Below are 16,150 nucleotides of genomic sequence, written 5' to 3'. Positions count from 1 at the left end.
TAGTAGGCTCTACACCCGGTATGGGGCTTGAACTCACAATCCCTTGACCAAGAGTCACAGGCTCTATGGACTGAACCAGCCAGGAGCCCCTTCTTTATTCCCTTCAAATCTGTTTTGACCAAAGCCACTCAGCTCCCAGAACTTGACCCTCAGAGGACATATGATCTCTGGTGTTCGCAGCTGATAATTTTATTAGCTATTTTTCCTCTGTGCTGTGGGATGCTGCTTTCTCAATACTGACCATAAACAGGAATCTCAGCTAAAGCCTGGGCCTGAAGCCCTCTTTCTGGTGCCAATACTTGGATCAGTTAGGGCTCTTTGATGCCAACAGCCAAAACCTACCCTGGCTAATGAAATAAAAAGAGAAGGAAATAGAAGGATATTGCGTGGGTCACAGAGCTGAGGAAGGAACAGGGTAACCTGTCTTGGATTGGGAATCGGGGTGGCTCTGAAGCTCCCACAATAGGAGCTCATGGATCATTTGTTAAGGATGTTGCCAAGACCTGACTAAGCAATAGCTGTTTTCCTTTTGTCAGTCTAACCACCAATTCAGATTCTCCAGGGTGAGACGGATGGCCTAGTTTGCGTCACCCACCCATCCTTGTCTCTAGAGTCTGCAAGCCCTGTGACTGGCTATCTCACCAGAGCCTCAGGAAGCAGGAGAGACTGCTCTCAGAGGCAGGGAAAGTTGTGCTGGGCAGGCCAAATATGGCCCCAGCCTCTGGCCTTCTCTGAGTGGGGAAAGACATAGTCCCTGCTCTAGGGAAGCTGCCAGTCCAATGGTGGAGACACAGCCTGTGCCCTCAATGACCCTCCAGTCTGATGGGAAGACTAGTCACAAAACTAAAGAGATTTAAGAGAAAGAGGAAATGTAGGTAATGGCACAGATATGTTCAAGACAGGGTTTTGGAAAAAAAAAAGAAGACTGGGTTTTGGGTTTTCTTTGTTTTTTTAGTTTTCTAGAAATGACTAAAATACCCTAAAAAAGGGAAATGATTAAATAATTAAATGATTAAATGATTGCATACTCTGTATCAATATATAAGCATTAAAATCAGGTTTTTGAACAAATAGTAATATGAGAAAATATTAGTGGTATAATACTAAGTGAAAAAAATTGGATACTAAATTGTCCAACTGTGTAAAGCAGTACATACAGAAGGAGGGAAATACACCAAATAAACATTTTGAGTACTTTTGTATGTGAGGCCTTGAGGCCAATACATATATTATTTTACCTAACCCTTAGATGATAGATACTATTTTTTTGAGGGAAGGAGAGGAGCAGAGGGAGACGGACAAGCAGACTCTCCACTGAACGTGAGACCCCACATGGGGCTTGATCTCAGAACACTGAGATCATGACCTGAGCTGAAACCAAGAGTCAGATACTCAACCACCGATTGAGCTACCCAGGAGCCCCTGTGATAGATACTACCCTCCCCATTTTATAGATGAAGAAACTGAGGCTTGGGAAGGTTAACTCCATGGATGGTCACATAGGTAGTAAGTGGCTAATGCAATGCAGATCGGTCTGAAGCCAAAGTCTGTTTTTAAGATGATCTTGGCCCTCCTGAGCTACCAATGGTGGGGTTATGAGTGATTTATATTCTTTATGTAACTTTCCTGAACTGTCTTGTCTTTCTACATCAAACATGTATCTACCAGTCAGGAGAAATATATATTTTGAAAAAGAGTGTTAAAAAAGAAATGTGCAACAAAACCATATAAACAGGAGAAAGATACTGTATTGAACAAAAACATGTGTAAGGTCTGGGAGCTTCCTTTGAGGTACTTTGTAGTTGTTTGTTATCACACTATCAGTCTGCATTGCAAGTATACATATACATATATGTAAATATATCACTGTCTTTGAGGGCAGGGGCCCTGTCATTTTTATCTCTGTGGTTTTGCTTAGGGAAGATATCCTCCAACATAGGGCTTAGGACATAATACGCTCTTAGTAATTGTGGAATGAGAGAAACCGCAGAGAGGAGAAGCCGGTGACCAGGACACAATCAGAAAAGGTTTTACTGGACTCCAGGGGGTTGGGAGTTCTGAGAGGGCGACTAAGGAGCCAGGGAGGGGTTGAATGGGGACGGGGTGGGGGGACGACAGTGCTCGGGAGGAGGTTTTGGTTTTGAGGCAGGAATTGAGCGGGAGGAATGTGACAGCGACAGTCGCAGGCCCAGCCTCCCAATTTTTGTCGTCGTCCCCCCCCCCCCCCCCGCCTTGCGCTCAGGAGGGTGAAGGCGGGTCTCAGTTCCCTCTGGCGGGAGTGCGCGGTCGGCGGGCCGGGCGCTACCCGCACCTCCCCGGGCCGGGTCTCGGTTTCCACTCCCCGCTCCGACCGGAGTCCCGAGGCGCTGGCCGCGGTGCTGAAGCAGCTCTCTCGAAGGAGGGAGGAATGAGGGGCCGGGCCGCGGCGAAGAGGCGGAGCTCTCTGGAGCTCTAAGCTGGAAAGGGGGGGGGGGGAGAGGGAGGGAGAGGGCGGCGCCAGCAGGCCTGAGACCCTGGCAGGCTGGAGAGGAGGCAGGAGACCGGAGACAGCCTGGCTAGAGCGGACAAAGGCATCTGGACAAGCCTCCCCTGAAGAAACAAAGGTTGTCTTACTGGTCTTATATATTAATCCTCTTTCTTCTACCTTGGAGGGACCCTCACCTTGTACCCTTACCTCAGCCTCCTCCCCAAACCTGGCTAAGGAGTGACCCACTCCTAGGCCTCTGTCTGCAAAGTAACTGGCTTACAGACCACAGGATCCCAGCCCAGGGCCTACATCCTCACCATGGTGAAGTTGCTGCCTGCCCAGGAGGCAGCCAAGATCTACCATACCAACTATGTGCGCAACTCAAGGGCTGTGGGTGTGATGTGGGGCACACTCACCATCTGCTTCTCGGTACTGGTCATGGCCCTCTTCATCCAGCCCTACTGGATCGGTGACAGTGTTAACACACCCCAGGCAGGCTACTTTGGCCTTTTCTCCTACTGTGTGGGCAACGTGCTGTCCTCTGAACTCATCTGCAAGGGTGGCCCGCTGGACTTCTCCTCCATTCCCTCTAGAGCCTTCAAGACTGCCATGTTTTTTGTGGCCTTGGCCATGTTCCTCATCATTGGCTCCATCATCTGCTTTAGCCTCTTCTTCGTCTGCAACACGGCCACTGTCTACAAGATCTGCGCATGGATGCAGCTGGCTGCAGGTGAGCAGGATTAATGGGAGGACAAGGAGGGACCCCCCCCCCCAGGCCACGGGGGAAGCTGCACCATTCCACCCTCTGTGGATGCTCTGGGTCTCTTACCCAGATGCTCTCCTTTACATTACATTTTTTTCAAAGATTTCATTTTTTAAGTAATCTTTACTCCCAACATGGGGCTTGAACTCACAACTCCAAGATCAAGAGTTACACACTTCACTGACTGAGCCAGCCAGGCACCCCTCAGCTGTTCTCCTTTAGCCCAGCCCTACTTAGTATTCTGCAGAAGCTTCTAGGAGTAGAGAATTTTAGAATGGCTGAGACCTAAAGGATCGTTGAGATCAAATTGTTCAACCCCATCATCTTGCAGATGGGAACTGAGGTCCAGAGAGGGGAAGTGACTCACCCAGGAGGACACAGCTAGTTGATAGAAGGTGTCCTGACTCCCAGGCCCCCACATCAGAGGTTGTTGTTGCTCTGGGAAGGAAAAAGAAGGAAGCTTCCATGGTCGGCCATGTGGGAAAAGGATCCAACCCAGGGCAAAATAGTCAAGCACATCCTAAATGTCTCCATCTCCCACTTCTAGGCATTTGTTCTTTCTCCTTTAAGGATCCACAGATCCCTGCCCTTACTCCTTCCCTCCTACCCCAATTGCTTTCAGGGAGATTCTAAGGTCAGTCATTGATTTGGAGTGCTATGCTGTGACCTTTCCCATAGAAACTTGCATTTAAGTTCCCTCATTCACAGTGGAGTGAAAGTCTTTGTTCCCTAGTTATAGGTTTCCATACTTGAGGAAATAAATGGGAGTGATATTTTGTGATGGAGGAGTAGGGTGGTGGCTAGGGTCTTTTAAAACTATGTGGGGTAGGTGGCTACTTATGGTGCCCAGAAACAAGGCCTTCCCTGTCCCTTTTTCTTTCTCCTGGCCCAGGCAGGCCTCTCAGTCCTTGAGCCAGCTGGTCCTGTTCTCTTAAGCCTTGTCCAGCAGCCCTTGGTCCTTCCCTGCCCCAAGGGCCATGCACAGGCTGCCCATACTAGGAAATGTCCAGGAGCAGTGCTAGGACTGCAGACTAGAGAGAAAATCATTTTGAAATTATTGGTTAGAATGAGAAGCAGTATTATCCATAACGGAGAATGAGCAAGGATCAGAATCCCAGACAACCAAACGCATAGACTCAACACTCTGTCAGAGTTGGAGGGGGACCCCAGAGAACTGTAAGTACCCACGCCAACTACAGATGAGGAATCTGGGACTGAGAAAGAGGGAAAGACTTGACCAAGGCTATAGCAGATCACCTGGCAACTAAGGACCAAGGGGAATTAAGGCAGTGGGTTCCAAGAAACTAGATGTATTCCAAAGACATTTTTTATTAGCCACACATTTACATAGGTATAATGACTTACAAAGTACTTTCATATATATCATCTGGAGAAGCCCTATCCCTACCTATATCTCCCTAGAGGGAGATATTCCTCTTATTTTATAGATAAGGCTCTTAGTGGGTAACTTGTTTTTTAGCACAGGTAATGATGGACAGAACCTTTGATTCAAAATCTTGTACTCAGGCCACTCATCTGGCTCCAGAGCTGCCTCCCCAATCCATCTACCATCTCCCTCTCCTCTTGTCTCTCTATACATTGAGGGAGAGGCTGGGGCAAGGCTGAGGTAAATCTTGGTGAGCAGTGGGGAGTAGGAAGGGGAATGAAGATTTGGCAGTTTTGTGACAAAGAGGAGTAGAATGGACCCTGGTTTGCTTACCAGCTGGTCCTCCGTATCAGAGCTATGGAATGCTAGAAACACAACCATTCCTCTCATTCTCCACACTGTCCCCTCCCACAGCCTCCTGCAACAGGTACCATTTGGTGAACAGGCAGTGCTTGGGAAGGCCTGGGTGGGCTAGGCATCGGCAGGCCATTTGAATTAGACTCCAGGTCATGGAGCTGGAGACACTGATAGCAGAAGTGGCCAGATGCCACCCTATGAAACATTTATGTTGGGGGAGAGTGAAGGTGGTGTCATGTTCCATTCTTTAGTGTAGGGGAATGGAAGATGAGCCAAAGGGAGGGATGAAGAGGTCTATGTGCTCTGCAGACAGCAGCTGGGACATGCATCCATTTGAAGATGCCTAAACCAGTTAGTTTAACCTTGCCAAGAAGCCTAAGACCAGGGAGGGGAGCAGGAGAAAGGAAAGAGGATCGATGACGGGGGCGGTGTGGGGTGGAAGTTTAACAATGTTAATTGAGCTTCTGGATGTCAGGTGTAAGCTGTATGTGGTTCCAGCTCCTAGAAACACAGGTAGGGCAAGTTGCTTCTCTCTCTGAGTCTTGATAACCTCATCTGTAGAATGTAGCAACAGGACCTCCTATCCCAAAGTTCTGGTGAGGATGGGATGTCTAATGCATATAAAACATCTTCTACAGTGCTTGACACATAGTAGGTGCTCAGTAAATGTGAAAACCACAAAAGCAACTTTATCAGTCAGGATGGGTGAGGTGACAACTCCCAAATCTTAGTGGCTTAAAGCAAAGCTTTAGTTTTTGCTTGTGGTACATGCTCATTGAGGATCAGTTGGGGCTTGGCTCTCACTGTTCTCTCCTGGAACCCTGGCTGATGTAGCATCAGCTGTCCTCTGGCTGTCATCATGGCAAAGCGAAAGGGAGCTCTGGAAGATCTCTCCCTAGCAGTTAAATGCTCTGGTCTGGAAATGCACACATTTCCGCTCACATTTTGTTTTCTAAGGGAACTCTTACAGCCTTGCCTAACTTGAAAAGAGGAGAGCTAGGAAGTATAATCCTACTATGTACCTGAAACGTTTGTGAACACCTCTAATGACACTCATATCCTCTGAGGTTGCTTCCATTGGCTTCAGTGCCAATAATAATAGCAACAACTGACAGTAACTGGCTGTTTGCCATGAACCAGACACTGCAGTGAACGTTTTCTCCACCTGACCACACTTAATCCTCATAACTCTGCTATGAGTCAGGCATTGTTATCCTTGTTTTACAGATGAGAGACTGGAAGTCAGAAAGGGTAAATAAACTCCCCCTTAGAGCCCTGAGACACTACAAATGGGGGTGACCCCCACTGTGCCCAGGCCCCTGGGTCAGGTGCTTACAGAGGTCCGTGGCACCCGTAGTAACAACCTGTTTCCAGGTTAGAGGCCCTGGGCTATTTTCCAGAGATGCTATGGAAGGAGAATGGGACCAAGGGGAGGAGGTGAGGAGAAGGGAAAGTCCAAAAGGGCAGCTCCTTTCCACATTGAACGGTTCCCCTCCCCCACCACGGTTAAGGTGCCAAACTACTGGTTTTATACCAACTGGGGAAGGCCATAGGTTTTACCACAGGGCTCTGGAAGGGTTCCTGCTCCCCTCCCCTAAGTATCTTCCTGAAACACTTCTCATTTTGTCACTAAGTCTGAAATGTCAGCACTAAATACACTCAGCTCTTTGGAGAGGTGTGTCTGGGAGTTGAGGGAATTAACTTTGAGGTCAAAAAAGTCAGGAGCCAGGCGTTGGCTCTGCTGTAGCTGGATGACTGGGCAATTCACTTGGTTTCTCTGAGACCTCAGTTTTCTAACCTGTAAAATGGGATATTAATACATGGCCTACTTCACAGAACTGTTGTCGGGATCAAGAGAAGAATGGTACATGAAATATTTTGTGACCTATAAGAGAACTATACAAATAACCTTGTCCTGTATAAAATGAAAGGAGAGTTGATATATTTAGGTGGGGAGGTGGGATCCTGATCTTTATACTTTCTCTGCATTCGTTTGATCTGCTGACCTTCCTTGCAAGCCCGAACTGAGTCCAAGGTAGTAACTGGGTCCTGTGAGGTGCTTCTCAGGTGCTCCTGGGTGGGGCAGAGCCTTGGAACTAAAGAGCCTCCAGGCCTGTGGAAGGAGGGTGAGGAATGGGAAAGTGGCACAGATAATGGAAGGCACCCCCTGCCTACATGGTGGTTGTCCTTGGGGTTGCCTTGGTCACATTCCAAGATTATGTCACCTATCTGTGCAGTGAAGGTGGGGTGGTCATTGGTGGGAGGGCATGGGAGAAGTGAGGAGAAGGTAGGGAAAATGACATTTTTGTCTGTAAATACTAAGTCAATGGAAGCACAGGGTGGGATAATCGTAGCTAACACTCATGAAGTACTAAGTGTGTGCCAGGCACTTTTCCAATATTAACCCATTTGAACCTCACTTCAATCCAAACAAGTAGGGACTGTTCATATCCCCACTTTATAGATGAGGAAACTGAGGCCAAAAAAGCTTAAGTGGCTTGCTCTGAGCCACACACCTAGTTAGCAAAGAGCTGGGCTTGAAATCCAGGCCGACTGTGCTAGTGTTTCCCAGCTTTTCCTATTGAGAGAATTACCTGAAAGAATGTTTTTAAAAACAGGGATTCCTGAGCCCAACCTTAGCCTGGAAATCAGTATTTTAAATAAATATTAAGGGTTCTTAAATTCAGGGAAGTGTGAGCAACTGCACTTACCTGTACTGGGGTCAGGATGAAGAGACCTATTTGCTTGAATGAAAGGTTCAGGAAGGAAGCAGCCAGAGATGGAGCTGGAAAACTTTGTGTATTCATTAAATCTAAGATTCCAAGTTGTAGGACATGCCATTATTCTATGTGCTGTAAAAAGAAAAAATACTTTTTCTTTTTTTTAAGTAGTCCAACGCGGGGCTTGAACTCATGACCCTGAGATTAAGACCTGAGCTGATATCAAGAGTCAGATGCTTAACCAAGTGAGCCACCCAGGTGCCCAGGAAAAATACTTCTACTCAAACCATGGCCTGAAGCTTTCTTATTATACTTATTTCAGAGATATTGGAGTATGAATAATTGTACATCTTAGAAATGATGAGTTCTCTGGGCTGGAATCAGATTTTGGAGGGGTTTGAAGCCAGAGAGGGGCAAGGCTGAGGGCCTGGTAGGACCACGTGGTGCTATGGCAGAATCTTCCCTGGGCTGAGGAGCTTGAAATCAGCTTTGCTAACTAGCTGTGTGGCTCAGAGCAAGCCACTTAAGCTTTTTTGGCCTCAGTTTCCTCATCCACTTTCTGCCTCTACTCCTGACCAAGAGCAAGTCACTTTAGCTCTTGGATCCTCAATTTTCTCCCCTGGATTCTACAGGAATGATGGTAGGAGCTGCCCCATACCTCTCAAGGCTGTTAACACAAAGAGAAGGGAGGTGACAAGATGGCAGCAGTGCAAGGTGGGAGGTAGAAGCCTGAGCACACCCAGGCTGACACCATCTGCACCCCCTCCTGCCCCCTCAGCCACAGGCCTGATGATTGGCTGCCTGGTCTACCCAGATGGTTGGGACTCAAGTGAGGTGCGTCGCATGTGTGGGGAGCAGACGGGCAAGTACACACTGGGTCAGTGCACCATCCGCTGGGCCTTCATGCTGGCCATCCTCAGCATCGGAGATGCCCTCATCCTCTCCTTCCTGGCCTTTGTGCTGGGCTACCGGCAGGACAAGCTCCTTCCTGATGACTACAAGGCAGATGGAAAAGGTAACTCGCCATCCCCCAGGGAGGTGGGGTTCCTCTCAGCCAGTCACCAGAGGATTGGTCCCTGGCCAGGGGTTGGGGACAACAAGACCAATTAGACACAGCCCTTATTCCAGAGGCCAAGGGCCAGTGGGGTTTTGCAAGCCAGCAGGTGATGAGGTAATGACAGAGGCTGTCTGTGATAGAAGGGTGTCCTCCTGCCTCCCTCAAACCCCCACTCCTGTCAGGGTCTACAGGGGAGAGGACCCTGATCCAGCCTGGGGAGCTAGGGATGGCCTCCTATAGAAGGTGGCACTGAGGCTGGGTCTGGAAGTTCACTGGGGGTTTGTTTGGTGGAGAGAGGAACAACAGGTTAGCAGAGGGACTGAGTTGTTGGGGTAGGAGGAGAAAGGCAGGTTAGGGGGCAGACGTGACAGCTCCTGGAGTACAGATGGTGGGTGCTCCCTTGAGTTGGGGAGAGAGACTTGGGGTTCTTTGTATGCCATCCTGTCTCAATTTCCTTAGCCCAAATCCTAACCCTGAGTTTTAAGAGTCAGATGTAGCTGACCCAAAGCCCAGGCAGAGCCTTCAGCCTTTTATGACTCTTTCCCATTGACCTTTTTTCCTCCTAGGGTACTTTCTGCTCCTGTCTCTCATTAAGCTCTTCCCCTGTGTTAAAGGGGCTTTCTTGAGGTATAAATTTTATCTCCTAGTCATAGGGCAAGTCCTGTCTCACACCATTGTGAATCCCAAAATGCCTATCCAGCAGGTGGCCACTGTGAGGGGCCTGTTGCACCTCAGAGACCTCTCCAGTCACCTTTCTCCATAGTTGTCTTCACCCCATTGGCCTGAACTAGAAGAAAGAGGCAAACTCCTTTGCCCCCCTTGACCAAGGAACTTTCCCAGATAAGGAACTTGAAGCCTGGAAGGGAGACCTACCCAGAGGTACACAAAAAGGTGGTTGCAAAGAGGACCCGGAATTCTGGTCTTCTCTGGCTCAGCCCAGGGCCCACTTCTCCATAAGGAAGTAATCAAACATCTTGCCCTTCTTTGGAAGTGGAAGAAGAGTGACTCACACACCTAAGTTATGAAAAGCGAATTACTAGAATGAGCTGGGTCAAGGAGGAGAAGACAGAGGTATCTTTGCATTGTAGGAGGTGCCTATAGCTTCTAGGTTCTGAGAACACTTAAGGCCTGGGTCCCTTGCAAACCCCATAAAGGGAAGGGAAATGGAGCTAATATTTACTGAGCCATTTCCATGCGCAGGAGTGATGTAAGTTTTGTTCACAGGAGCCATTTTTATTTAATCTGCACAGCAACCCTGTGAGGGCAGATTGGAAATGGGGGAGTCCAGCAGCAATTTGTATGACCAGCATTTTCTCCAGGGATGGAGGGTTTCTCAGGGAGGCTTCATTTAGCAGGAGCTGCTGGAAACATTTTGTTCAGCTCTCAGCTTCAAGGCAGGGCCAACCTTAAATCTGTCTGCACACATGCAGAGAATATTTTTACATTACTCATTTGCATTCTTTCCTTTTCAGGAGGGATTCTTTCAGCTGGAAAGAAATTTTATTGACATCACTCATTCATTCATTCATTCATTCATTCACTCAGTAGGCTCCACGCTTAGCATGGAGCACAAGGCTCATGACCCTGAGATCAATAACTGAGCTGAGATCAAGAGACAGACACTTAACCAACTGAGCCACCTAGGTGCCCCCACATAATTCTAAAGGGAAGTGCTTTCTTATGAAGTGATGGTTTTGGCCCTTTGACACTTTTCTTTACAAATCAAAATGTCAGTTTGCTCTCTTCTCCTTCCTTGTCTTTCTCTTTTCATATCCCATGCATCTGTCTTCAATCTTTTCAGATTTTTTCTCTCCATATTTTAGCTCCTTCACTATCATGCAGGATTTAGTTCATCCTTTTTTTCTTTAAGATTTTATTTATTTATTTGAGAGAGAGAATGAGAGACAGAGAGCATGAGAGGGAGGAGAGACAGAGGGAGAAGCAGACTCCCTGCTGAGCAGGGAGCCCGATGCGGGACTCGATCCCGGAACTCTAGGATCATGACCTGAGCCGAAGGCAGTCGCTCAACCAACTGAGCCACCCGGGCGCCCTAGTTCACCCTTTTATTACCTGTTAGAAAACACTCACATAATCTTTCTGAATACATCTAACTACTCAGTGAAGTAGTTATTGTCTCTGTCAAAGCACAGAATTGGATTAGGAGGGCAGAGGTTGAGTCCTAGTTCTTTCAAGTCACTTTCTTCAAGGTAAAAAGGGGGACTCCTGCTCTGCTACCTCCATTATTATGTGGCATGAATGAAACTATGAAAGCAGAAATGAAACCTTGCACAAGCACATAGTTGTTGATCCACTGCTTAAGCGTTAAGGAGGCAGAGAATGAGTGGGCTTTGGATTCAGACCTGGGTTTAAAATTTGGGCTCCGACAAACCATAAGGGACTCTTAAGCATAGGAAACAAACTGAAGGTTGCCGGAGGGGTGAAGGGTGGGGGGAGGGGGTAACTGGGTGATGGACATTAAGGAGGGCATGGGATGTAATGAGCACTGGGCATTATATAAGACTGATGAATCACTGACCTCTACCACTGAAATCAATAATACATTATATGTTGATTGAATTTAAATAAAAATTAAAAAAAAATAAAATTTGGGCTCCGTTGTTATCTAGCCGTGACTTTGCAGAGATTACTCAGCTTCTCTGAGTCTCAGTTTCCTCATCTGAGCCTCATTTTTATGGAGATAGGTGGCAGGTTTCTCGTTTGTAAAAAATACCTACTTGAAAAAATCGTGAACAAGATAAGGCTCAGTGACAAGGTGAGGATATCTGCTCTTGTCACTGCTGTTGAAGATTGTACTGGAGGTTATAAACAGGGCAATTAGGCAAGAAAAAGAAAGAAAAGAAATCGAGTTTGGAGAGGAAGAAGTACAACTATCTCTATTAGCAGATGACATGATTGGCACATGGAAAATCCTAAATAATCCACTAAAAAACTATTAAAGCTAATGTACAACAACAGCAAGGTTGTAGGATATAAGCAGTATACAAAAATTTATTGCATTTGTATACACGAGCAATGAACAATTGGAAAATGACATTAAGAAAACAATTTCATTTATAATAGCATCAAAAAGAATAAAATACATAGAAATGTGAGAAGTGTAAGATTTGTACATGAAAATTAAAAAACATTGTTGAGAGATATTTTAAAGCCCTAAATATATGGAAACATCCATATTCATTGATGAGAAAACTTAATATATTAAGATGGCAATGCTCCCCAAACTGATCTACAGATTCAGTGCAATTCCTATCAAAATTCCAGTTGGCTTTCTGCAGAGATTGATAAGCTGCTTCTAAAATTCATATGGAAATGCAAGGGACCCAGAATAGCCAAAACAATCGTGAAGAACAAAATTGGAGGACACTCATGTCCTGATTTGAAACTTACTACAAAGCTAGAGTAATCAAGATGGTGTGGTACTGGCATGAAGACAAACATACAGATCAATGGAATAAAATTGAGAGTCCAAAAATAAAGCCAAACATCTATGCAAAATGATTTCCTTTTTTTAAAAAAAGATTTTATTTATTTATTTTGGGAAAAAGAGAGAGCACGAGTGAGGGGGAAGGGTAGAGGGAGAGGGAGAAGCAGGCTCTCCGCTGAGCGGGGAGCCTGATGGACGTGGGGCTCAATCCTAGGACCCCAGGACCATGACCTAAGCTGAAGGCAGATGCTCAACTGACTGAGCCACCCAGGCGTCCCTGGCAAATTGATTTTCAACAAGGGTGCCAAGACCATTCAGTAGAGGGAAAGAATGGTCTTCTCAATAAATGGTGCTGGAACAACCAGATATCTATAGGCAAAAGAATGAAGTTGGATTACTCACCTCACATCATATACAAAAATTAACTCAAAATGGATTAAAGACCTAAATGTATGATGTAAAATTATAAAAATCTTAGAAGAAAACATAGGTATAAATCTTTGTGACCGGGCCACCTAGGTGGCTCAGTCGTTAAGCATCTGCCTTTGGCTCAGGTCATGGTCCCAGGGTCCCGGGATCTAGCCCCGCATCGGGCTCCCTGCTCCACGGGAAGCCTGCTTCTCCCTCTCCCGCTCCCCCTGCTTGTGTTCCTTCTCTTGCTGTGTCTCTCTCTGTCAAATAAATAAATAAATAAATCTTAAAAAAAAAATCTTTGTGACCTTGGATTAGGCAGAGATTTCTTAGATGGGATGCCCAATACACAAGCAACCAAAGGAAAAAAATATATAAATTGGATTTCATAAAAATGAAAACTTCTGTGCTTCAAAGGACATCAACAAGAAAGTGAAAAGACAATGCAAAGATTGGGAGAAAATATTTGCAAATCATGATTCTAGTATCCAGAATATATTAGGAACTCCTACAATTTAACAAATAAAAATACAGATAACCCAATTTTTAAAGTGGGCAAAGGATTTTTTTTTAAAGATTTTATTTATTTATTTGACAGAGAGAGAGTGAGAGCAGGAACACAAGCAGGGGGAGTGGGAGAGGGAGAAGCAGGCTTCCCGTGGAGCAGGGAGCCCGATGCGGGGCTCGATCCCAGAACCCCCGGATCACAACCTGAGCCAAAGGCAGACGCTTAACCGACTGAGCCACCCAGGTGCCCCTGGGCAAAGGATTTGAATAGACATTTCTCCAAGGAAGACATCCAAATGGTCAATAAGCACATGAAAAGATAGTCATTATCATTAGTGATTAGGAAAATGCAAATCAAAACCACAATGAGCTATTATTTCACAGCCACTAGGATAAATAAAAAATGATGAACAGTAACAGGTGTTGGTGAGCACATGGAAAAATTGGAACTCTCATACGCTGCTAGTGAAAATGCAAAATTGTGCAGCTGCTGTGGAAAACAGAAGGGCAGTTCCTCAAATGGTTAAACATACAGTTACCACGTGGCTCAGCAATTTATTCCTAGGTCTGTCTGTAGGAAAACTGAAAACATGTTTGTACAACAATTTGTATACAACTTGTATACAAATGTTCATAGCAGCATAATAGCCAAAAAAGTGGAAACAACCCAAATGTGAATCAACTGATGACTTGGATAGATGATATGTGTATATCCATATAGAGGAATATGATTCAGCTCTAAAAAGGAATGAAGTACTGATAATTGCTACCATGTGGATGAACCTTGAAGATGTTGTAAGTGAAAGGAGCCTTGCACAAAAGACCATATGTTGTATGATCCCAATTATATAAAATGTTCAGGATAGGCAAATCCATAGAGACAGGATATAGATTTTAGCAGTTGTTTGGAGCTGTAAAGAGGGGGAAATTGAGAGTGATTGATAATGGGCATAGGGTTTCTTTTTGGGGTGATGGAAATGTTCTAGAATTGGATAGCAGTGGTGGTTGCACAACCCAGTGATTATACTGACAACCCACCAAGCTGTCACTTTAAATGAGTAAATTTTGTTAGTGAATTATGCCTCAATAAAAAAATAAAAGATAGTATGAATGATCAGATAGTGTGTATAAGGCCCTACCAGTGCCTGCATGTTATACAGGTGATTAGTATCTCTTAGTTCTCTCCCCCTTTGGTCCTCCCAGGATCTCCAACTTTTGACATCATCCACCTGCCCACCCAGTAACAGCTCCTGTGCTCCACGTGCCCACCGACCCGGGGGGTACAGCAGTGCAAAAGACATGGCACGGGGGGTACAGCAGCGAGGGAAGAAGTCTCATTGGAACTTACCACCTGATAAGGGACGCCACATGCAATATGGAGTTACAAGCTGATAAACATTATGAAAAAAAAAAAAAAAACCTTCCTGACAGCAAATAAAAGAAATTTGATCTAGTTTGAAGAGGGAGTAGTGTGCAGGGAGTTATCCTGAAAACAAGGCTTCGTTGGAAACAAATAATGTTCTCTTTCTCCTTGCAGAGGAAGTCTGAAGCAGCTGAAGTTCGGTGAGTAATTGCACTGTTGGGTGGTCTGCGTGCCTCTGGAAGGGCTGTGGCCTCCCTGTTTCCTTATTGACTCATCAGGCTGAGTGGCTGGTGGGGGGCTGGGCTGTAGGGGCTGTGGTGGGGCCTGGGAAGAGGAGCAAGGACTCTGGCAGGAGCTAGCTGGCATCTGAGACCCTCTAGTTCTACTTCTGTCTTGAGAAGTAGAAAAAAAACAGGAAGAAATAATTTAAAACAGGCAGGTGGTTTCATAAACTCATCTTTTTCTGGAGCCTGGCAAACAAGAACAGACTGTTTACAAGTCGGCATTCTAATTTGGGCCTTTATTTTCAGAAAGATTTTAAATGATTTGTAAGAAACAGAGAACTTAATAAAATAAAAAAATAAAAGTCATGGAGAGGAAAACAAATATTCCAGAAAGCTAGGCTAATAGAAATACTGTATTGAGTATTAAACTTAGCTTTATGCTTCCTGATAGCTGAGGCAAAAAGAAAAATATGATGTAACCTCTTTTAATGTCTGGTTGAAAAGGAAGCATAACATATCAATTTCCTTATTAAGTTCCAAAATGTGATTTGACAAGAACAATAAGGAATACATTAAAAAAAGGTTCCAAAATGTGATCTGACAAGAATAATAAGGAATATGTTAAAAAAAAAAAATGCTGCCTTTTATTAAAGACCTCCAGCAGGCCAGCCACTTTGTGTGGGGAGGAGGGATTATCTCCATTTCAACTATTTTAATTTTTGCAAAGTAAAAATTAATCCGATCCTTGACCACATAGGTATACTTTTCTGAATAATTAAAATTAGCATTGTCCCTCCATACTTATTAGATGATTCTCAAACTCAAATATGCATACAATCCACCCGGGGATCTTGTTAAAATGCAGATTTTGATTCAGTTGGAGTGGGGCCATAAGCCCTGTGTTTCTAACCTGCTTCTCATAATGGTCACACTTTGAGTAGCAAACTGTTAGAGCGTATGTGAACCTACATGGGGAAGCTTTTTTTGTTTGATTGGCTTTTTTAAAATGTCAGATTTTATACTCTTGCAATTTTTTTTTTAATACCACAGGTCAACTGTTTCCCTGACAATGGAAAATTAAGGAATAGAATTCTTCAAAGATAAAAACTTGTTCCTTCCATGCTTCTCTGTCCTTGGCTACTGTAGATGTGATGTTCTGAAGCCTTTCACCACAGGATTAGAACCTGACATTGAAACAAGGCCTCCTACTGTTTACAGAAGACTTTCCGGGGAAGCAGAACCGCAGTGATCCAGATCAGAGATACTGAGAGAGACATGGGTGGTATTCTCCTGATGGGGCCCCAGGTCTCTTTGTATCCCCTTTACATCAGCGATCACTTTATCCCCTCGAAGCCTCTCCTCTGTAAAATGAGAGGGCATTATAATGAGTCCACAGGGCATTATAATGAGTCCATATCTGGGGCCTCCCAGGTCTGCGTCTTCCACAGC

General features: G+C 45.3%; 1 protein-coding gene across 1 annotated transcript; it reads left to right on the top strand.

Annotated features, from left to right (window-relative positions):
* The first annotated feature begins 2,510 nt into the window (after positions 1-2,510).
* LHFPL5 (LHFPL tetraspan subfamily member 5) lies at positions 2,511-15,895 on the top strand. The gene is made up of 4 exons (XM_073884829.1): positions 2,511-3,197; positions 8,473-8,709; positions 14,652-14,677; positions 15,752-15,895. The coding sequence occupies exons 1-3, from the start codon at positions 2,786-2,788 to the stop codon at positions 14,660-14,662; spliced, it is 660 nt and encodes a 219-aa protein (XP_073740930.1). The 5' UTR covers positions 2,511-2,785; the 3' UTR covers positions 14,663-14,677; positions 15,752-15,895.
* Positions 15,896-16,150: the final 255 nt, after the last annotated feature.

Source organism: Callorhinus ursinus, unplaced genomic scaffold (genome assembly GCF_003265705.2).
Source record: "Callorhinus ursinus isolate GAN/ISIS: 27379988/994484 unplaced genomic scaffold, GSC_fseal_2.0 scaffold59, whole genome shotgun sequence".
NCBI lineage: Eukaryota > Metazoa > Chordata > Mammalia > Carnivora > Otariidae > Callorhinus > Callorhinus ursinus.
This window is presented reverse-complemented; position numbering and strand designations above follow the sequence as displayed.